The 23,923-nt window shown below is 41.3% G+C and overlaps 1 protein-coding gene across 1 annotated transcript; it reads right to left on the bottom strand.

The window, feature by feature from the left end:
• Window positions 1-4,095: 4,095 nt before the first annotated feature.
• Window positions 4,096-23,923, bottom strand: LOC142162646 (uncharacterized). The gene is made up of 5 exons (XM_075219031.1): window positions 23,747-23,923; window positions 23,032-23,497; window positions 22,870-22,949; window positions 22,100-22,318; window positions 4,096-4,275 (listed from the first exon to the last, which is right to left on the bottom strand). The coding sequence occupies exons 1-5, from the start codon at window positions 23,921-23,923 to the stop codon at window positions 4,096-4,098; spliced, it is 1,122 nt and encodes a 373-aa protein (XP_075075132.1).

Genomic DNA, 23,923 nt, shown 5'->3' with positions numbered 1-23,923 from the left:
AAGCTACTCTAAATTACTCTAAATGGTAAAGTACGGTTGTTCACCAGCTCACTGATACAAAAGATGACCTAAAAATGTGAAAAAGATCTACTTATACACAGGAGAAATTACTGGACAAAAATACCCTTACGGGAGTTCCACTGTCAGCATAATAATGGGCGGCTCAATGCCTGGAACTTTCGTGACCGCGCAAAAGCAAGCGCGGACCGCGTCTTCTCTTTTGTGTTTGGCTTAGACTTGATTTCACGGGGAGCATAAAAATTGCCGCCTCAGCATTAGCATCAACTGCGGTCGCGCAATTTGCACGCGGATCGTGCTTCTTGATTGATGCTCTTAGCGGAATTTACACCACGACCGCATCAGGTATTCTGCGGCCGCTCTTTTTTATCGTGGTCAACGGGCTCTGTTGCACCCAAAAACACCTTCTCCGAATCTCAATTATGCGGACAATGTAATTGTGGCCGCCTCAGCGGTGGACCTTCCGTGGCCGCTCTTTTCCTCTGCGGTCAGCGCTTTTATCTCAGCTTTGAACTTGTGCAAATTTAACTCCTTATGAGTTGATCATGGTTTTCTTATCTCATTTTGACCTTGTGCAAATTTAACAGATAAGTCAGTTTTTGGGAATACTTTTACACATTTTTGATCCAAAACCTAAGCAAAAGAGAGCATAAGATAGGCTAGAATCCATAGTTATCAACACCCTCAAACTTAAACTTTTGCTTGTCCTCAAGCAAACAAAGTAATTCCCACCTCCACAAGACAAATAAGAGGAAAATTTTAGCTGTCTTAAGGTGACTTCATCAAGCATCAATTGGGACTAACAATTACCCTCAACATAAATGTATTATCTACAACACACAACCTTTTTAGCACCATGGCGCTAGTGCGACATAAGAGCATCAAGAGTTGACTTGACTCATCAAGGAAGCTCGCTTTACTACGTAGGTCGTTGTGGAACACAAACTCTTTCTCCTCCACTCTCTATAAGAAAATCTCACTTAAGAATTGAAGCACTCAAAACAAGTATTGTGAAGAAGCACACTCATCTCTCACAACGGAATGTCACAAGTTCGGCTTTAAGTACCATAAGCTTGCCCCTTATGTGAATCACCACTAATGTAAGATCACTCAACTCAAAATCATATAGGGCTTTTTGTGGGAATGTAATAAATGCTTTTGGTTTAAGGTAGGATATGTTGGTCTATGAAGGTTTCATTTTTCCTTAAGCACTTCATTTTCTCATTTCGGCTCACACTTTCTTGACTCTTTGAGTCATTTTCTTCTTTCTTAGGGGACTAGAGAGATACACTGCCACACTTTCTTGTTCATGACAATCATTTTTCTCCTTTCTAATCATTCAAATCCTTTCATCATTGCTTTTATTGAATCCCTTCATTTTTCTATATTATTCACTTTCTTTTTGACTTTTTTGCTTTTCTTTCTTTTTCTTTTGCCTTTCCTTTTCTTCATTTTGTAACTTTTATCACTTTTGCATTCCTCGCTCTCCCCCCAAACTTATACTTTTGCCAGTTGTGCTAACGAAAGATCGGGTGGCAAGAGAGGGTCATTTTAGAATGGATAAAGGTTTGTATCATAGTAATTGAAAGAGCAAGATCTTCGGCTCAATGGGGTTGACTAGGGATATCATATTTGGTGGGCTATGGATGCTTTCGAGTTTAAATTTGGATCAAGGAGAGTCTATAATAATTTTTCAAGTCAAGCTACACTTAAAATTTCGCCTAGACAAATATTCAGGGCAAGTTCTAGACTTATTGGCACGTGACTTGGATTTGCAAATCAATATCTCCCCTCACAAGCTATTGGATTGCTAAAGAGAATAGAGTTGAGGGCCTATAACAACCCTAGCTAAGATTGAGCAACACAAATGACTCCGAAGAACCACTCGCTGATTGTTTAGTCAACACAAAAGTCTAACGGTCACAATTAACACCATTCTTTGCAAATCTAGTTGTTTCTAACCATAAGGTCAAAGGTAAATGTGCTAAGCCCAAGTGAAGCTTTGCTTGAGACACTTTTATTCATTACTGTAATTTACACAAAAACATAAAGAAAACGGACCCAAACCCTTAAGAAGAATGTCATGCCATCCATCATTGGAAAGAGCCACCTGGTTCACACAAATTCCACCTTTGAAAAGAACCGTGACATTAAGAAAATCAAAGGCTTATTAATCATAAAAATTTGTAAAAGTAAGAAGATACAAGTTTAAAAAGAAGCTACTAAATGAAATAAAAAGCTATGATATTTAGGAAAAGTGTAAAAGAAGTTATAAATTAAAATACGGAAAGTAAACTGAATATGTACAATAGGGGATTGATACGAATATACATAAAATGGGAATGAATATATACATGGAAAGGTAACTTTATATACATACCAAAAGTACGAAAATAAAGAATGATAAGTAAAAAATAATGAAAATAAATAGTATCAAAGTTATTACAGACCAATATCCGAATCATCATCAAAATAAGGCCACCATCCCAAATAAAAATTAGCATTGTCCTCAATGCTATCAACAAAAATATAATAGGGGAAGGGTAGAGAGTAAAGAGAAACTCCCTATGATGCCTCTGTCTGTATGGGATCACTGGCTGGGTCCGGTGGCTAGCCTGAGTCACCTCCATCGGGGTCCTCCAGCTCAATCTCCAAATCCTCAGTTTGGGGGATCACCCCTCTCCTCATGGGCTCTCTATCAGCCTCCTGCTCTGGTGTCTGTGCTGCCTAAGCTGCCGGAACTGGCTCCTCCAAGAGTAGGTCCAATGGGATGTCTCAAGCTGATATAATCTTCTTAACCTCCTTGCTCAGCAGTTTGACTGACTCCTTTGAGGCCCGAGTCTTTTTCATCTTCTTCGTTTGTTTGCGCAGCTCCTTGATTGTTTTTCCCTATGCTTCCAAAGTGGCCATGATTAGCATCTGGATGTCCAGGAGCTTCTTCTGGTTGTCCAGAAACTCCTTTAGTGATTCTTCCACTGAAGCAGGCACCTAAGGCTGTGCCAGAACTGACTGAGCTGCCACTGTGCTGGAAAGGACAGACAACTTTGATGTAGCTGCATGCATCCAGTTGTTGATGCTGGAGAGAGTCTGATACACCCTTAGTGCGGTCAGAGGGTATGCTGATGAAGAAGGCACTGAAGTCGGAATAGAAGAAGATGGTTCGGATAATGGAGGTGGCATAGTAGCAGAAGAACCTTCAGCTGTAGAAGGCTCGGAACTAGTGGCCACCACCCCTGGCTCTTCAGACTGGCTAGTGGAAGTGGTGGCTTTGCCTTTGGACTTGGGGTTTCCCGGACCCTGAAGGTTGTACCATGAAAATGGCCTCTTTGGTGTCATTCTGATGTCAAAGTCCCTCCCTTTTACTTCCTGATCCTCTAGGTACATGGTGAGGAAGTTTGGGAAATGATATTAGCTCTCATCCTTACCAACCACTCTGGTAATCACTTTGGCCATAATATTCTCGACATTGATCGGGTACCCCGCCATGATAGCCCCCACAATAATCGCCCGGGAGACCGGCATATCACCGTCATGCGTAGTAGGGTCTAACCGGCTGCATACAAAAGTTTCCCAATCCTTCGCCTCGAAGCTCAAAGTGTTCCTGTAGATCGGGACCCCAAGTGTCAGCCAAGCTGGAGTAGTCCCCGAAAGAGCAATCACTGATGTAAGCCAAGGGCGGGCTAACTCATTCATAGCCACCTTTTCCAGATACATGGACTCATCCTCGTCATTGAACCCATCATAATCATCTAGAGTCTTGCCATCAAACTTAATATTCATGTTGTGGATTTTGGTAAAAATTGTGCCCTTTTTGATGTGGGCGACATTAGCGTAAAACTCCTTGACCAAGTGTTCATTGGCCTCTGATAAGTTGTTGGTGAAGTACTTCCATCCCAGTCTCTCGTTGAATTGCCTCTGGACATTAGGGTTGTGTGGTAGAAGGTTTCACTCAATGAACACCCTTTCAATTATAAGTGACTTTTGAGGCCACCACTCCCCTAACTTGTGGTCGGCTTTCTCACTCACAAACCGGTCTTGCCATACCACGGGGTTTCTTGATCTCACTAACCCCTCTGTCTAGGTGTCACCACCTCTCCCGTCATCAGGAATCTCAATATCAACATTAATAGGATCCGTTGGTGAGGCCAAAGGTATAGCAGGTGGAGAAGCTGATGCTGAAGCCTCACTACTCTCCTCTGAGCCATCAGACAACTCAGAAGACTCAGGGGAAGCAGGGGGAGTAGTCTCGTCTCTTAACTGGAATTTCCCTTAGAAGTCTGTGGGAATATGGGTTAGCCCTAAGTCTCCTCCCGAAACTTCCCGAGAAGGGACATACTCATTTTCTTCAGAATGGGATCGGCTTTGTTCGCAGTTTTGATGGTTTTCCGCAACTTCCTTATAGATTTCTAGACCGCTAGTGGTAGTTTGGTCCTTCTTTGACCTCCTTTTCCTCTGCCTCAGGAGCATTCAACCCTCCCTTTTGGCTTATCACTTCCGCCTCTAGATCGGACCATTGTTTGCATACACAATCAGTAAAAGCTCATTAGTGTTATTGTTAAAAGAATCATCAAAGGAAAGCAGATGAAAAATTGACAAAGTTTCTAACAGTAAAGGTCCACTGAGAGAGGAAAAAGGAGAGTGGCTGCGGAATGGGTACCACTGACAGCGGAAAAAGAGGTGTGGCCGCGAAAGACTAGGGATCAGACTACCCAGTCTCTGAAGTTTGACCACCGCTTAGAGCGGATTTTTGGGCGCGGCCGTGAAAGCCGTATCGCTTTCCGCGGAAAAATGAATGCGGTTGCTGACCCAACTTGGAAATTCTCTGAACTTAACATCCGCGGTCCGCGAAAAAAAGAAGCGCATCCGCATAAAGCTGGTCGCTGACCGCAAAATTTCCACCGCTGCCCGCAAAAAACTAACCATTAGTACTCTACACTTAGATGAACGCTGATCGCGGAATTACGGTTGCGACCGCGGAATTCAAAAAGAACGGGCATTGAAGGTTTTTTTTACTAGCATACAAATTAAGCTATTAGGTGCTAAAATGAACAACCCTACCCCCGATTAGGCATAAATAACAAATACCCACATGAATTTTTAAAATCAATGCCTAGATTATGGGTGTCACACCTCCTTTTTCCGCACCCGAGGGGGTACAGGGGAGTTTTTTCCAATTAAAGGACAATCGAAACGGGATTGGTTTATTTATTTCAGAGTCGCCACTTGGGAGATTTAGGGTGTCCCAAGTCACCAATTTTAATCCCGAATCGAGGAAAAGAATGACTCTATATTACAGTCTGCGTACCAGAAATCCGGATAAGGAATTCTGTTAACCCGGGAGAAGGTGTTAGGCATTCCCGAGTTCCGTGGTTCTAGCACGGTCGCTCAACTGTTATATTCGGCTTATTTATCTGATATTAAATACAATTATGAACCAATGTGCCAATTTTAACTTTTTACTGCTTTATTATTGTTATTTCAAAAGAATGTGAACATCGCTTAAAACACGTCTTTGGATTGCGTCACATGAAATGCACCCACAATCCGGAACGCATTTTATTTGATGTTTTGAGATTTGGATTTGGGTCACATGAAATGCACACCCAAGTTTAAGAGAATAGATTATTAAGCACGCGCCTAAAGAGACTATCGTGTTATTATTTTGGGAAGGCCGTGAAATTCGCTAAACGACCCTCCTAAATTCTAAGTAATTTAAAACAAGTATTTACTGAGGGCCCCACAATTTGTATTTTTATTCGGCGAGGCTCATCTCATTCTTATTTTTTGAAGGAATTTGCAACGACGTGGAAATGCGTCTCGGGCCACGTCACAATCAATGTGCCCATGACTAGAGACATATTTCGACTCCGTTGAGATTTGGATTTGGGTCACATAAATGTGCACCCGAGTTTAGGGAGATAATATTATTAAAGGCGCGCCTAAAGCAACTAGCGCATTATTATTTTTGAGTAGGGCCGTGAAATTTGCTAAACGACCCATCCCGGAATCTAAGTATTTAGTATATACATTTAGAGGTCCCCGCAGCTTGTGCATTTTTTCGAGGATCGTCTCATTTTATTTATTAAAGGCAAGCCTAAAAGCAGTTATGATTTTCTACCCATGACGTCATCTGAGGTTAAATGAAAACAACGATTCTAATAAACAGTAATATCCATGGTAAAATAAAAAAAACGATTCAACCAAGATGACTCGCAAACCGTTCATACATTCTCACATTCACTTTAAACACGCAGTAACTATCCATAAAAATAAACATTTTTTAACAAAACAACAAGATTGCATTGTCGACATTCATCAATATCAAATACTCTCATTTGCCTTGAATCATAACATGCGAAACGAACAAAATGAAACAAGGGACGAAGAACACCAACCTTCGAACCTCGACAATCCTAGAACGACAAACAGTGCTTCCTACGGAACTCGAACCGGACTTCACTGAACAAGGACCAACAACGAAAACCCTGGAACAAACTCGACGAACCGGACCTCGACTCAACTTTTGGACTTTGGACTGGAACTCGACTTCAATTCGACCTCACTGACGGACTGTTTGGTCGACGACTGTGGGGCCAACGGGCAGTGTTTGACGACAGGGGGGGTGCAACGGGTTGCTTGGGCAGTGGTTTTGGGGTGCAGTGACAACGGGGGTCGTCGTGGGTAGTGGTCGACGGAACTGGGCAGCAGCGACGTGAGGGAGTAGGTTGAAGCTGCGAGGAAGATGAAGCAAGAGGTCGACGAGCAGGTGGGTTTGGACGTGAGGATGGGTGTTTGATGGTGTTCCGACGTTGATGGATTAGGGTTCCTTGCTAAGTTTTTCTTGGTGAAGAAGAAGCAGCTATGGAGGAGTGGTCATGGTCGACGGAACTGGCGTTGGTTTTGGTTGTTCGTTTGGTGGTTTACTGGAGGTTTGGGTGGTGTAGATGGAGGCGGGCTGGTTGGGTTTTGATGGAGGGTGATGGGGCAGGTGTTTGGACGGTGTCGAAGGGCAGCGATGGTGGTGGTGCTCGGACAGTAGTCGATGGCCGGGGCTGGATGGGTCGTTTGGTGAGTTGAAGAAGAAGACGATGGTTAGGGGTCCGGTGGTTTTTGTGTTCGGGGGGGGGGGGGGGGGGGTTTGGTCGTGGGTTTTGGTAGGGTTCCGCTGGGTATTTGCTTCTTCTTCTTCTTGAAGAAGAAGCCTGAACAGTAGTCTCTTTTCAAAATTTTTAAAGTCTGTTTTTTTTTAATTTTTCCCCCTTGTCAAATATGTTAGTCCGTGTATTTGACATGGCTTTGCCCAGAAAAATGAGCCCACGCGTGGTGGGGTTCAAGGAATATGTTCCCCACGCGTGGTGGGGTTCCCCACGTGTCCTGGACACGGTTTATTGTGGGCTAGGTCCGAAAATTAGGCCTAAAACCGGGTAGTTTGAACCCGAATATTATTCTTTTGCCCAGACCCGAGAAATAGGAACACGTTGCTTAACTAGTCCTATGTAAGCAAAAATAACTACCAAAAATAAGACTAGTATTTAAACAAAATTATATCTTTTTAAATATTTTTTCAAGATTTAAAATAGCTACAAAATATTAATAAAACTATTTTTTTGTAATTTTCGTTTTTAATAAAGACAAAAATATGAAGTAATATTTTTGTATTTTTCAAAATTATAATGACTGCAAACATTAATAGAACTATATTTTTTTGTAATTTTCGAATTTATATAAAGTACCAAAATAAAGTACAATTTTTTTTTGTATTTTTCAAGTTTATGAGAAATACATAAACTAAAATTATATATATATTTTTTGTGATTTTTCTTTTTGCAACGAAATAAAGTAAAATAGTTAAAATAGCTATACTAGACCCAATTTCACATATTCACGCTAAAAATGTGAAAATTCTCGGGGAGGGTCAAAAATCATGTGCTTACAGCTGCCCCTCTTTGACTGGAAACACGAAGAGTTTTCCGACAAAGAACGACTAGATGTGTTTTTGACCTGACCATTACTTGGACGGACTACACTTAAGGAAAGGGAGGGAATGTGACCGAGCCCTGGTATCTGAGCTGCCTACATATCCTTGGTTATACAGGAATCAGGCCACGTGTAGTTCGGGATGAGAGAGATAGTGAAGTGTACCGAGGTGAAGAGCCGATCGAGGTGCCGTTCCGTTGAGGTTCCGGTCCGCGGTCCTGTCATTACAACAAAAATGAAAACTGAAAAAGACTAACTAAGCCTATCAGCTACTAGTTACAAGGATTCCTATCTCTTAAGTCTTCTGAAACTTGGTCTTGAGTCTTGAATGGTGCTTCATACAGACTTTGGATCTGAACCTTGATACTTGCTAGTTGTAGGTGCTAGTTCTTGAGCAGACCACCTTTGTTCTCTACTTCCGTAATTTGGGCTCTTTTTCTTTTTCCTCTTTTTTTTTCTTCTTGTTTTTGTTGTTTTTTTTTGTGTGTGACCAGCTTCTGTTGATCATCCCAGACTGTTGACTTGCATTCTTGGGGCGAGCTTCTTGTTGCTTCTACCTTGGATTGAGTGCTGGGGATTTTTGTTGTAACCTTCTGCTTTCTAGTGGGTCACTGCTTGATCTTGAAAAATTTTTCTCCGTTCTACAGGCGGACTCCTGACTTCTTCTATTTGCGACACGCGACAACCTCCGTTCTACGGGCGGGTCCCTGATAATCAAAACAAACAAAACAAACAAAATTTTCTAACCCAGTTTGTACTGGGAAGATTTGTGAGTCGTTAGCAAAATTGTAACTCACTTACACTACTGATGCAATGATGAGAGTAAACTAAAGACTAGACTAAGATGTGCATCTCCTCTGAGTAAAACCAAAAACTCTTGCTAGCAAATGTGTCTGCTAAAATAAAAACCTCAATGACTCAAACTAGAAAGTGCTTCTTCTATGGTTGAATCGGAATGAACTAAACTAGGAAGTGCGTCTCCTTGGGGTGAAAACTTCAGTGACTAGAACTAGGAAGTGCGTCTCCTATGAATAAAATCTCGATTTAGGAAGTGCGTCTCCTAAAAAAACTTGAAAGACCTTGATTAGGAAGTGCGTCTCCTACAGGTAAAAGTTCAATAAACTAGACTAAGAAGTGCGTCTCCTATGGCCAAACTTAAAATGAATCAAACTAGGAAGTGCATCTCCTAAGGGTGAAATCTCAATTCCGGAAGTGCGTCTCCTACAATAAAATATAACCTGAAAAAAGCCAAACTAGGAAGTGCGTCTCCTATGCGTGAAATATTAATTTAGGAAGTGCGTCTCCTATGGGATAAAAGTAAACTTAGGAAGTGTGTCTCCTATGGGCAAAACTAAACCGTAAGGAAGTGCGTCTCCTATTGGGTACAATAAACTTAAGGAAGTGCGTCTCCTATTGGTAAAATAAACTTAAGGAAGTGCGTCTCCTGTGGGTGCAATAAACTTAGGAAGTGCATCTCCTATTGGGAAAAACTGTTCTTAGGAAGTGCGTCTCCTATTGGTAAAACTTACTTAGGAAGTGCGTCTCCTATGGGTACAACTATACTTAGGAAGTGCGTCTCCTATTGGTGAGATTATTCTTAGGAAGTGCGTCTCCTATTGGTGAAACTTATCTTAGGAAGTGCGTCTCCTCTTGGTGGAACTTATCTTAGGAAGTGCGTCTCCTATTGGTGAAATTATTCTTAGGAAGTGCGTCTCCTCTGGGTGAAACTTATCTTAGGATGTGCGTCTCCTCTTGGTGAATCTTATCTTAGGAAGTGCGTCTCCTATTGGTGAAACTATTCTTAGGATGTGCGTCTCCTATTGGTGAAACTTGCTTAGGATGTGCGTCTCCTCTTGGTGAATCTTATCTTAGGATGTGCATCTCCTCTTGGTGAATTTTATCTTAGGAAGTGCGTCTCCTATTGGTGAAACTATTCTTAGGATGTGCGTCTCCTATTGGTGAAACTTACTTAGGATGTGCGTCTCCTCTTGGTGAATCTTATCTTAGGAAGTGCGTCTCCTCTTGGTGAAACTTGCTTAGGAAGTGCGTCTCCTATTGGTGAAATTAACTTAGGAAGTGCGTCTCCTACTGGTAAACTTAACTTAGGATGTGCGTCTCCTTTTGGTGAAACTGACTTAGGAAGTGCGTCTCCTTAGGAAGTGCGTCTCCTATTGGTGAAATAACTTAGGAGGAAATGCCTCTCCTATGGGTGAAACTAAACTTAGGAGGAGATGCATCTCCTATGGGTAAAACTAAACTTAGGTGGAAATGCCTCTCCTATGGGTGAAACAAAACAAACTTAGGAGGAAATGCATCTCCTATGGGTAAAACTAAACTTAGGAGGAAATGCCTCTCCTATGGGTGAAACAAAACAAACTTAGGAGGAAATGCATCTCCTATGGGTAAAACTAAACTTAGGAGGAAATGCCTCTCCTATGGGTGAAACAAAACAAACTTAGGAGGAAATGCATCTCCTATGGGTAAAACTAAACTTAGGAGGAAATGCCTCTCCTATGGGTGAAACAAAACAAACTTAGGAGGAAATGCATCTCCTATGGGTAAAACTAAACTTAGGAGGAAATGCCTCTCCTATGGGTGAAACAAAACAAACTTAGGAGGAAATGCATCTCCTATGGGTAAAACTAAACTTAGGAGGAAATGCCTCTCCTATGGGTGAAATAACTTAGGATGTGCGTCTCCTATGGGTAAAACTTAGACTTAGGAAATGCGTCTCCTATTGGTAAAGGCGTGGAATGTATTCCCTTGTTATACAGGTGGGCGCCTGGCATGAAATGGACAGACAAAAAAGTATTTCTCTTGTTATACAAGTGGGCGCCTGGTAAAGACATGAAAAATGATATGCCCGCATTATACTGGTGGGTGACCTTGAACAGAAATGAAAAGACAGAAAATGTATTCCTCTCGTTATTCAGGTGGGCGCCTGTCCTCATCAATAATTTTGAAAATAACATCCTATTTGAGGGCGGATGAACCCAACATATCCTATTTGAGGGCGGATGAACCCAAAATATCCTGTTTGAGGGCGGATGAACCCGACATATCCTATTTGAGGGCGGATGAACCCGACATATCCTATTTGAGGGCGGATGAACCCAACATATCCTATTTGAGGGCGGATGAACCCGACAGATCCTATTTGAGGGCGGATGAACCCAACAGATCCTATTTGAGGGCGGATGAACCCAACATATCCTATTTGAGGGCGGATGAACCCAACAGATCCTATTTGAGGGCGGATGAACCCGACATATCCTATTTGAGGGCGGATGAACCCGACATATCCTATTTGAGGGCGGATGAACCCGACAGATCCTATTTGAGGGCGGATGAACCCAACATATCCTATTTGAGGGCGGATGAACCCAAACATATCCTATTTGAGGGCGGATGAACCCAACATATCCTATTTGAGGGCGGACGGACCCGACAGATCCTATTTGAGGGCGGATGAACCCGACAGATCCTATTTGAGGGCGGATGAACCCGACATATCCTTAAGACTTGAAGATGTCTTACCTTGAATACTTGTTGGGATGAATTTTCCCTTTCTATCTTCCCCATTTATTTTTTATTTATATTTTTTTTCTTTTTTGTTATTATTATTCCCTTTTTTTATTTATTTATTATTATTATTATTATTATTATTATTATTATTATTAGCTTCCTCCTTTGAAGTCTAACCGCTGAGGATACCGACTTTCCAACCTTGTGTTGGACTTCTCGCAGCCGCTAGGGATAACACTGTTGGGGAATTATTTACTTACCTGTTGGGGGTAAGATATTATCAGCTGGGGGTACCTGACTTCCAGAAAATTTTCTAAATGGAAGGAAAATTTTCTGCCCCAGTTTGATAATATCCCTTGTGGCACGCAGTTTTGGCATCAATGCCATTTCCGTTACCTGCTTCAAATCAAACAAAATTTTGTTAGTTTAAAACACGGTGGTCGGTTGTGATACTCCTGCTGGGATGGCTTTCCCTTTCTCCTCCTTGCTCTGCGTTCAACAACTTGTTGGGGATGATCTTATGTGCTGGGGATAATCCCTTCCTGCTGGGGGATATCCCTCTTCTTTTGTGGCATAGCTTGGAAACTGGCATTTCCCCGACCTTTTAGTCTAGTATGGATTTCGCCAAATCATGCTCACTGCTTTCCTCGCTTTGTTCATGGGCCTTGGCTTTGAGGTTTATAACCTTGGGTTTGACAAGTATATCTCTCTTGACGCCCGTCAATCCTTTTGTCAATTCCCTTTGCTGGGGATATCTTTTTTGACACTGGCCTCGCGCTTGTTCCTCGCTGACTATACCATTTGGATATACTAGTCAGATCTCATCTTGGAAAGCTGATGGCATATTTTGAAGTCATTTCATACTTGTTCTGACCGGACAGACTCTATTGGGGCAAATTTTTTATGAAAGGAGAAAGATAACGGAAACAAAATAAAAGACAAAGGAAACGATGACTCTTTTACAAAAGAAACTATAAATAAAAATCTATCAAACGCAGATACCGACTCTAATGGCCATGACATGCATATGGGGCCTATCCTTTACCGTCAATCATCTTTCAAGATCCTCAATTGGTGATTCCCCATCTGATTCTTCATCTTATTCGACTTGCAGTGCCCGAAGGGTTTTCACTATCAAGTCTCTCTCATTTTTGGCTTTTCTTTCAGCTTTCATCGCCTTATGGTGCCTGTGAAGGTTTTCATCGACAAGACTCTCTCATTTGTATCACTTTCCAGCTGGGGATTTGGAGTGTCGCCGGTATGACTCTTTCTACTGGAGATTAGAGTCCTTTCTGCTGTGGAACAGAATGTTATGTTCGCCGGTAAGACTCTTCATTTGTCTGACTTGGCATCTTTTGGAGACTGATCCGAAGGTCTTTCTTTGGACCGTAATGTGGGTTTTGGATAGGCTAGAAAGAAAAGGTATAAAAGGCTCAAAAATGCATTAAGTTTGGGTTATTAGTTACAACCTTCGGAATTAGATTTATTTACAACAGACACAACCTTTGCCCCAGTTTCTTGCTTGGGGATATCTTAATTGATTTTTTTTTTTCATTTTTCAAAACTATGACCGAGCCGTGAAGTGCCTACGTATCCTCTTTGAGGAATCAGGTCAAACGTAGTTCCCATTCCTCGGTTTTCATTTGACTTTCCTCTTCTTTTTTTCTCTTCTCTTTTTTCATCATTTTTCTTTCCTTCTTTTTTTTTCATTTTTCTTTTGTCGTTTTGTTGATTTTTCTTTTTTTTTCTCTTTTTTTTCTCCTTAGTTACTACTGATTCCGAACGAGGGGTATGAAAGAAAATAAATAAGGCCCAAAAGGGGTTAACGAAGGATAAAGTGTTTGGGTAGCAGAACAAAATGCCTTCGTCATTTCAGTCTTCAAAACATGCCAAGTGCAAACAACACACTTTAAATTTGTGGTCTCTTCTGATGGTGCTGGACTTGACAATTATGTTAAACCTTTTATTTTTCCTTTGTCATTTCTAAGCACCGCTGGGTGACACTCTCACCCTCATTATCTTGAACGGCCCTCATGCCAATTTGGCGAATCTTGCTTTTAACGGTTTTTCTTTGTATTTCACTTGCCCCCTAGTTCCACATGACTCAGGCTCTGAATAATCTCAAACCGTTCTTATTTCCTTTAAATGGTCTGATCACCTTTTCGGGGTTTTATGATTAACTTTAAATGCTAGGCCCAAACTGTGCACGCATGTCATGTCACTAGAATCGGCGTTGAATAAAAATGATAAAATGACTAAACAGAAAGATGACTGGGAATAATCCAAGACTGAATTTTTTTTGCATTGGACTGAACAAATGGTTTTAAAAACAAAGCAAACCGGAATAAAATCCTAAACAACTTGGACATAACTTAAACAAACCGCTATGACAAAACGGAAAGATAAGCGGAAAGATATTGACACAAAACAAATCCGAATTACAATCCTAATAATCCGAACAACGGAAATGACAACAAAATAGACCATCAAAGATCCTCTCCGGTGGAACCAAAATGGAGTGTCTTTCCAACTATCCAAGCACGGCATCTCCGGCTGACCCAAAATGGAGTATCTTCCAACTGCAAAGCATGACATTTTAGCCATTGAGCTCTATATCAACATTGCCAAGACCATCCCCAACTTCAGTATTATCAACATCAATCAACAAGTTCTCAAGATGATTCGCCTGCTCCCTGTCACTGTCGTCGATCACAATTGCCCCTTTCTGAATCATTCTTTCGATTTCCTTTTTCAAAGAACGACAGTCTTCAATGCTATGTCCTTGGACATTAGAGTGGTACATGCATCGTACAGCAGGATTGAACCCTTTTGCATATGGATCTGGAGTATAGCCAAGGAGCGGCTCAATCAGTCCTGAAAGCTTTAGCTTTTCAAACAAACTTGCGTAGGACTCCCCAATTGGTGTGAAATTGTTTCCTTGCCTTTGTTTTCCCCCATGCCCCTGTTTTCTAGGGTCGTTGGGTGCTTGGAAACGATGTGAAGGCAAGAATGCATTACGTGGTGTTGGCTCTCGCCACCGGGGGTGACCTGATGGTTGACCCTGCGACCGGACCTTGTTTGGAGGATAATATTGAGGCGGATTATATGGAGCTCGGGGGCAGGCTTGGGCATGATAGATTGAAAAGAGTGGCTCTGATGGTGGGTAGTAGGGTTGTGGAAGGTTGTATGGAGTGCGTGGATAATTTGGATGACTGGGTTTGGGCTGGTAGTGAGAGGAAGGACCTCTGAATTTGGACCTAGTACCTGCTTCGACTGATGCGACCTCGCGCGCACCTCCCGTGCCGCTCTGAATAGCCTGGGTCGTTGCCTTGAGCGCTGAGTAATTTAGGATCTTGTTAGACCTTAGGCCCTCCTCTATCATGACCCCTATCTTTACCACTTCATTGAAGGATTTCCCAACCGTTGTCACCAGGTGACCAAAGTAGGTTGGATCCAATGTTTGCAAGAAGTAGTCCACCATTTCTCCCTCTCTCATGGGAGGATCAACTCTGGCCGCTTGCTCTCTCCAGCGGAACCCAAACTCACGAAAACTTTCCCCAGGCTTCTTTCCAGTCCTCAGCAATGTGAGACGGTCAGGGACTATCTCGAGATTGTATTGAAAATGACCTGCGAAAGCCTGCGCCAGATCATCCCAAGTATACCATCTGCTGGAATCCTGCCTGGTATACCATTCTAGTGCCGATCCACTCAGACTTTGGCCGAAATAAGCTATCAGCAGCTCATCTTTGCCACCTGCCCCTCTCATTTTGCTACAGAATCCCCGCAAATGCGCCATGGGATCACCGTGCCCTTCATATAAATCAAATTTGGGCATTTTGAACCCGGCCGAGAGTTGGACGTCCGGGAAAGGGCATAGATCCTTGTAGGCCACGCTGACCTGGTTGCCCAAACCGTGTAGGTTCCTGAAGGACTGCTCCAGGCTTTTGAACTTTCTCAACACCTCATCCTGTTCAGAGGCTTTAACCGATTTTTCGATCTCTGCCGGTACCTCCAAGTGTGGATTGTAAGCATGTGGTTCGGGGCATGGAATGCAGGCTCAGGGGGATAGTATTGCGTATCGTGAGCCTGAAACAATGGCTCACTGGTCGTTCTGTGCAAGGGGGCTGATGTGGGTCCCACAAAAGGGGGAATATCGGGTGTGGGGAGAGGTTGATGGGGTGGTGGAGCCTGGGAATCATGAGGGCTTCTTTCTTGATGGTAACGGGGATTTGGGAGGCTTGTTGAAGGGCCGAAGTGAGGGTATTCCGGCATGTGCCCCAATGGCTCAGAGCTCTTTTGTGCTTTGGCTAGAGCTATCTGCATTGCATTCATATCTAGTCCCATCCTTTCTATCTTTCCCATCGCTTCCTTTAACAACTGGCTCATCGGCCTTCCTTCCTCGGTACTATTCTCTGAAGTAGTCATGCTTGTTGTTATCGGTCCTTTGGATCTAGTTTGGTAAGGGTGTGTTGCCAGAATTCTTTAACAACTAACTGTTTGAGATTCGGAAAACAACAAACTTGTTAGCGTTTAGAGTGTAACAGATTTGATAACAACACATTGGGGATGCAATGCCCCTAGGTAGTTAACCGTTTCTAACATGCTTTGCTTCAAACAACATGCGTCATCCCTGCTTCAAACAACATGCGTCATCCCTGCTTCAAACAACATGCGTCATCCCGGCTTGCTTATTTGCCCTTTTGAAGTACTTTGGGAACCCCTGTATTTTATTATATTTTGTATTTTCTTTTTCTTTAGATTTTTTCTTTTCTTTTTTTGTTTCTCTTTTTTCCAAATTTTTTCTTATTATTTTTTTTTTATTTTTTTGTTGTGGTCGAATCTTATGGAGATTGCCTACGTATCATGCCCCCGCATGAATCAGACCTTGCGTAGTTCGGACCAATAAAAGATAAACAATACTAAACACACATTTTTTTTTATTTAAAACAAACTGGGTTTCAAGGATTTAAAGATTACCCACAAACTTGAAAATTAAACAAACCGCATATTCTAGACAAAAGATTTATAAACTTCAAAACAAATTGCCAACTTCCTTCCTCTGTTTGCTAATTTTAACCAAATGGTTATTTTTTGCAAATGTGGCCCCTTCCAATTTTCACATGAATTTTGAGGCCGGGGAGGATTATTTCGACACTTTACAAACTTGTCCATTCTTTTACGAAAATAACCTTTCGACAACTGAAGGATACTCTAAGGCTATTTCGGCAAGAACGGTTTAAGATGCGGCCGAAGCTGGCTCGGCTTATTATGACAAAAGACGGTATTCACATGACCGCTGACTCTTTGATTTTTATTTTCTTTTCAAATTACAATAAAAGACTTAGCGTTGTAAACATGGCCCTTCAGCGCCTCGGGGACGAAGATTTATAAGGCTGTGTGGGTCCATATCTCAGAATGACCCAAAGGTGGCTGTTTATGCCAAGTCAGCCTTCCGGCGTCCCTTTCGGGAACATTCGGCCCTTTTTATGACAAAATTAAAATTTGACATATATATATTTTATGTTATTATTAATTTTTTTTTTGGCTTTTTAGCAAAAGGTAGGGTTGGACCCGATGAGGGTTGCCTACGTATCTCACATCCGGTGAGAATCAAACCCGCGTAGTTCGGGCAAAAGAACTACTTTAAAAGAAGAAAGGAAGCATTTTTTTTTGATTGATTTTCTTTTTAAAAGAAACCCTTCTAAGATATATTTTTTTGAATTTTCATTTGCTCTTTTTTTTTCTTTATTCTAAAGAAGAAGAAGAAAATATTTTTTCGGAATTTTACTTTTAATAAAAGAAATGCTTTCTCAAAATGTTTTTTTTTTTGAATTTTGAATCTTCTTTTCAGTTTTGAAAAAAGAATCAAAATATTTTCGGATTTGCCTTTTTTATTTTATTTTATTTTATATTATATTATTTTTTGAAAACAATTAGAAAGACTTCCTAGAGAAGCCAATAATGGAGAAAATATTTTTGGATTATTTTAATTTTGTCATTTTCATAAACAAATAAATAACACATATTTTAAAAACAAGACTCTTTTTTTCATTTTTATGGCAAGACAAACAATTTTCTTTTCTATTAATGCTTTTTTTTTTAATAAAACAAACTAATAAGACATATATTTTTTATTTTATATTCTCAAAATTTCGGCAGAGTTTCGACACTACTTGGACATTTGTTTTTTTTTCTTTCTAAAAATAAGTAGTTATATCTCTATACTGCCATTTCCTCATCTTTTCACGATTTTCTAATTTGTGGAAAATGATGACAACATACAAAATCTTTTGAATTTTCATGCCTTGTTTTATATGTATTTTTTATTTTATTTTTATATTTATTGTTATTTTCAAAATGTGGCATGGGAAACATAAGGATTTCCAAGACATCTTGGATTTCGCAAATGTTCCCCATGCGCTTTTTCCAACATATGAAGCGTGGGGGACATATGGGCGCGGCCGCGAAAGCCGTATCGCTTTCCGCGGAAAAACGAATGCGGCTGCTGACCCAACTTGGAAATTCTCTGAACTTAACATCCGCGGTCCGCGAAAAAAAGAAGCGCATCCGCATAAAGCTGGTCGCTGACCGCAAAATTTCCACCGCTGCCCGCAAAAAACTAACCATTAGTACTCTACACTTAGATGAACGCTGATCGCGGAATTACGGTTGCGACCGCGGAATTCAAAAAGAACGGGCATTGAAGGTTTTTTTTACTAGCATACAAATTAAGCTATTAGGTGCTAAAATGAACAACCCTACCCCCGATTAGGCATAAATAACAAATACCCACATGAATTTTTAAAATCAATGCCTAGATTATGGGTGTCACACCTCCTTTTTCCGCACCCGAGGGGGTACAGGGGAGTTTTTTCCAATTAAAGGACAATCGAAACGGGATTGGTTTATTTATTTCAGAGTCGCCACTTGGGAGATTTAGGGTGTCCCAAGTCACCAATTTTAATCCCGAATCGAGGAAAAGAATGACTCTATATTACAGTCTGCGTACCAGAAATCCGGATAAGGAATTCTGTTAACCCGGGAGAAGGTGTTAGGCATTTCCGAGTTCCGTGGTTCTAGCACGGTCGCTCAACTGTTATATTCGGCTTATTTATCTGATATTAAATACAATTATGAACCAATGTGCCAATTTTAACTTTTTACCGCTTTATTATTGTTATTTCAAAAGAATGTGAACATCGCTTAAAACACGTCTTTGGATTGCGTCACATGAAATGCACCCACAATCCGGAACGCATTTTATTTGATGTTTTGAGATTTGGATTTGGGTCACATGAAATGCACACCCAAGTTTAAGAGAATAGATTATTAAGCACGCGCCTAAAGAGACTATCGTGTTATTATTTTGGGAAGGCCGTGAAATTCGCTAAACGACCCTCCTAAATTCTAAGTAATTTAAAACAAGTATTTACTGAGGGCCCCACAATTTGTATTTTTATTCGGCGAGGCTCATCTCATTCTTATTTTTTGAAGGAATTTGCAACGACGTGGAAATGCGTCTCGGGCCACGTCACAATCAATGTGCCCATGACTAGAGACATATTTCGACTCCGTTGAGATTTGGATTTGGGTCACATAAATGTGCACCCGAGTTTAGGGAGATAATATTATTAAAGGCGCGCCTAAAGCAACTAGCGCATTATTATTTTTGAGTAGGGCCGTGAAATTTGCTAAACGACCCATCCCGGAATCTAAGTATTTAGTATATACATTTAGAGGTCCCCGCAGCTTGTGCATTTTTTCGAGGATCGTCTCATTTTATTTATTAAAGGCAAGCCTAAAAGCAGTTATGATTTTCTACCCATGACGTCATCTGAGGTTAAATGAAAACAACGATTCTAATAAACAGTAATATCCATGGTAAAATAAAAAATAAAAAAACGATTCAACCAAGATGACTCGCAAACCGTTCATACATTCTCACATTCACTTTAAACACGCAGTAACTATCCATAAAAATAAACATTTTTTAACAAAACAACAAGATTGCATTGTCGACATTCATCAATATCAAATACTCTCATTTGCCTTGAATCATAACATGCGAAACGAACAAAATGAAACAAGGGACGAAGAACACCAACCTTCGAACCTCGACAATCCTAGAACGACAAACAGTGCTTCCTACGGAACTCGAACCGGACTTCACTGAACAAGGACCAACAACGAAAACCCTGGAACAAACTCGACGAACCGGACCTCGACTCAACTTTTGGACTTTGGACTGGAACTCGACTTCAATTCGACCTCACTGACGGACTGTTTGGTCGACGACTGTGGGGCCAACGGGCAGTGTTTGACGACAGGGGGGGTGCAACGGGTTGCTTGGGCAGTGGTTTTGGGGTGCAGTGACAACGGGGGTCGTCGTGGGTAGTGGTCGACGGAACTGGGCAGCAGCGACGTGAGGGAGTAGGTTGAAGCTGCGAGGAGGATGAAGCAAGAGGTCGACGAGCAGGTGGGTTTGGACGTAAGGATGGGTGTTTGATGGTGTTCCGACGTTGATGGATTAGGGTTCCTTGCTAAGTTTTTCTTGGTGAAGAAGAAGCAGCTATGGAGGAGTGGTCATGGTCGACGGAACTGGCGTTGGTTTTGGTTGTTCGTTTGGTGGTTTACTGGAGGTTTGGGTGGTGTAGATGGAGGCGGGCTGGTTGGGTTTTGATGGAGGGTGATGGGGCAGGTGTTTAGACGGTGTCGAAGGGCAGCGATGATGGTGGTGCTCGGACAGTAGTCGATGGCCGGGGCTGGATGGGTCGTTTGGTGAGTTGAAGAAGAAGACGATGGTTAGGGGTCCGGTGGTTTTTGTGTTCGGGGGGGGGGGGGGGGGTTTGGTCGTGGGTTTTGGTAGGGTTCCGCTGGGTATTTGCTTCTTCTTCTTCTTGAAGAAAAAGCCTGAATAGTAGTCTCTTTTCAAAAATTTTAAAGTCTATTTTTTTTTTAATTTTTTCCCCCTTGTCAAATGTGTTAGTCCGTGTATTTGACATGGCTTTGCCCAGAAAAATGAGCCCACGCGTGGTGGGGTTCAAGGCATATGTTCCCCACGCGTGGTGGGGTTCCCCACGTGTCCTGGACACGGTTTATTGTGGGCTAGGTCCGAAAATTAGGCCTAAAACCGGGTAGTTTGAACCCGAATATTATTCTTTTGCCCGGACCCGAGAAATAGGAACACGTTGCTTAACTAGTCCTATGTAAGCAAAATTAACTACCAAAAATAAGACTAGTATTTAAACAAAATTATATCTTTTTAAATATTTTTTCAAGATTTAAAATAGCTACAAAATATTAATAAAACTATTTTTTTGTAATTTTCGTTTTTAATAAAGACAAAAATATGAAGTAATATTTTTGTATTTTTCAAAATTTTAATGACTGCAAACATTAATAGAACTATATTTTTTTGTAATTTTCGAATTTATATAAAGTACCAAAATAAAGTACAATTTTTTTTTTGTATTTTTCAAGTTTATGAGAAATACATAAACTAAAATTTATATATATATTTTGTGATTTTTTTTCTTTTTGCAACGAAATAAAGTAAAATAGTTAAAATAGCTATACTAGACCCAATTTCACATATTCACGCTAAAAATGTGAAAATTCTCGGGGAGGGTCAAAAATCACGTGCTTATAATGGGGATTAATCAAACTCTAATTAAAAAGAAGAAATTAAAACTAAGAGAAAAGAAAAGCAAAGACATAAAAGCAATGCTATGATTTGAGCATACCAGTTGTTTGATTGTATGTTGGAAACTAACTTGTGATTAGAGTTATGACGTTGGGAGTAGATTAGAGGAGATGAACAATGGGCTATTTCTTTTGAGAGTGAAAAGTGCGAAAAGGGTAAAAAAAGGAGGGTCCTCCTATTTATACTAAAAACCCAAGGGCCCACATCGACCTACCTAGTGCGATCGCAAAATTCCACCGCGGTCCGTGCTTTTGGCTGATTTGAAGAGCTGTACGATCAATAATCCTGCTGAGAGCGGAAAAGTGGCCGCGGCCACGGAATAAGGTTCGCTGATCGTGAAAAAGCTACCGCAAACGCGGTTGAAACTTCAGAGAGGTCACATTTTGGATTTTTCAAGACCGAGTCCGCTACAAAATCACGCCCCCGCAAAAAAGCTTCCACTGACCGCTAAATTTTGAGTGCAGTCAGCGGTCCAATCATTTACTTAGCCAAATTTTCCAGTATTGGTCTTGCACTGCATCAAAAATTCCTACACAAATCTCATAACCAGTTAGTCCAAAACAAATCTTACACTAAGAAGAAAATTAAAAAGAAAAAAAACACATGGGTTGCCTCTTAAGAAGCGCCTGATTTAACGTCGCAGCACAACACATGTTACCATCATCATTTGAAATTGATCAAGGCCACCACGTGGCTGTCATCAAATTTTCTCAAATAGTGTTTGACTCGGTGCCCATTAACTCTGAAAACTTCACCGTTTTTATTCTTCAAATCAAGAGCACCAAACGGAGTTACATGTACCACTTCAAAAGGGCCACTCCATTTTGACTTGAGCTTTCCCGGAAACAGTAGTAGCCGAGAGTTGAATAAGAGAACCAAGTCACCCTCCTTGAATTCCTTGCTCCGGGCGTATTTGTCATGTAAGCACTTCATCTTGTCCTTATACAAGGAAGAGCTGGAATAGGAATGAAACCGGAACTCATCTAGTTCATTGAGTTGCTCCACCCGTAGACTGGATGCAACATCCCACTCAAGATTTAACCTCTTCAGTGCCCACATAGCCTTGTGCTCTAACTCAACTGGAAGATGGAATACCTTTCCAAAGATCAACCAGTATGGAGACATACCAATTGAAGTCTTATAAGCAGTCCTATAAGCCCACAAAGCATCATCCAGTTTCCTTGACCAATCAGTTTGGTTTGCATTGATAGTTTTTGATAAGATGCTCTTTATCTCCCTGTTGGAGACCTCAACCTGTCCACTCGCCTGAGGATGATAAGGGGTTGACACTTTATGATTATCACCATACTTAGACAGTAAAGTATCAAAGGCCTTGTTGCAAAAATGAGACCCCCTATCACTGATAATCGCCCTTGGAGTGCCAAACCTTGTGAAAATATTTTTCTTTAAGAATGCCACTACACTCTATGCCTCATTGTTGGGCAAAGCCAAATTCAACCCACTTAGAAACATAATTAATAGCAACCAGAATGTAAGTGTTACACATGAACTCACAAAAGGCCACATGAAGTCTATGCCCCACACGTCAAAAATGTCAACCTCAAAAATAGTGGTGAGAGGCATTTCATCCTTCTTGGAAATTCCACCAGCTTTCTGACACTCATCACATATCTTAACAAGCTCACCAGCATCCCTATACAGAGCAGGCCAATAAAAGCCACAGGTAAGAGCCTTTGAAGTAGTTTTCGCCCCACCATGATGACCACTGTAGGGCGAGGAATTACAAACATCAAGAATACTTATTTTCTCTTCTTCCGGAACACATATCTAGATCACACCATTAGTACAAATATTGAAAAGATAGGGCTCATCCCAGTAATAATCCAAACTGTCATGTTTAAGCTTCTTCATTTGGTTGGAAGAGAGCTCACTCAGGATAATGCCGGTCACGAGAAAATTAGCCACATCGGCGAACCAAGGCATACTATTTAAAGACATAGAGAGGAGTTGTTCATCCGAAAATGCATCATTGATTTCAAGACCATCTTTGGGTCTCCCTTCCTCTTCCAAGCGGGACAAGTGGTCCGCTACTTGATTTTCACTTCCTTTACGATCAACAATCTCTAGGTCAAACTCTTGAAGCAAAAGAAATCTTCTTATTAACCTAGCCTTAGAGTCCTTCTTTGTCATCAGATAAAGTAGTGTCGCGTGATCAGTATGAACAATCACTTTGGCACCTATGAGATAAGGCCTAAACTTTTCCATGGCAAACACAATTTCTAGCAACTCTTTCTCCGTCACCGTACAGTTAACCTAGGAATTGTTCATAGTTTTGCTTGCATAGTACATCGAATGAAACATCTTGTTCACCCTTTGCCCCAAGACCGCTCCTACCGCAACGTCACTAGCATCACACATGAGCTCAAATGGCAAGCTCCAATTGGGTGTGATAATGATAGGAGTGGTAGTTAATCTATATTTGAGAAGCTCAAAAGCTTTTATGCACTCATCATAAAACACAAACTTTGCATCTTTTTCCAACAATTTGCACAAGGGATTTACCACCTTGGAAAAGTCCTTGATGAACCTTCGGTAGAACCCTGCATGCCCAAGAAAGCTCCCCACTCCTTTGACGGAAGTAGGAGAAGGGAGTTTTGAAATCACTTCAATCTTCTCTTTGTCCACTTCGATACCGTTCTTTGAGATATTATGGCTGAGGACAATGCCTTCCTCAACCAT

This window comes from Nicotiana tabacum, chromosome 1, assembly GCF_000715075.1.
Source record: "Nicotiana tabacum cultivar K326 chromosome 1, ASM71507v2, whole genome shotgun sequence".
NCBI lineage: Eukaryota > Viridiplantae > Streptophyta > Magnoliopsida > Solanales > Solanaceae > Nicotiana > Nicotiana tabacum.
The sequence above is the reverse complement of the archived record's forward strand: the minus strand, read 5'-3'. Positions and strand labels throughout refer to the sequence as shown.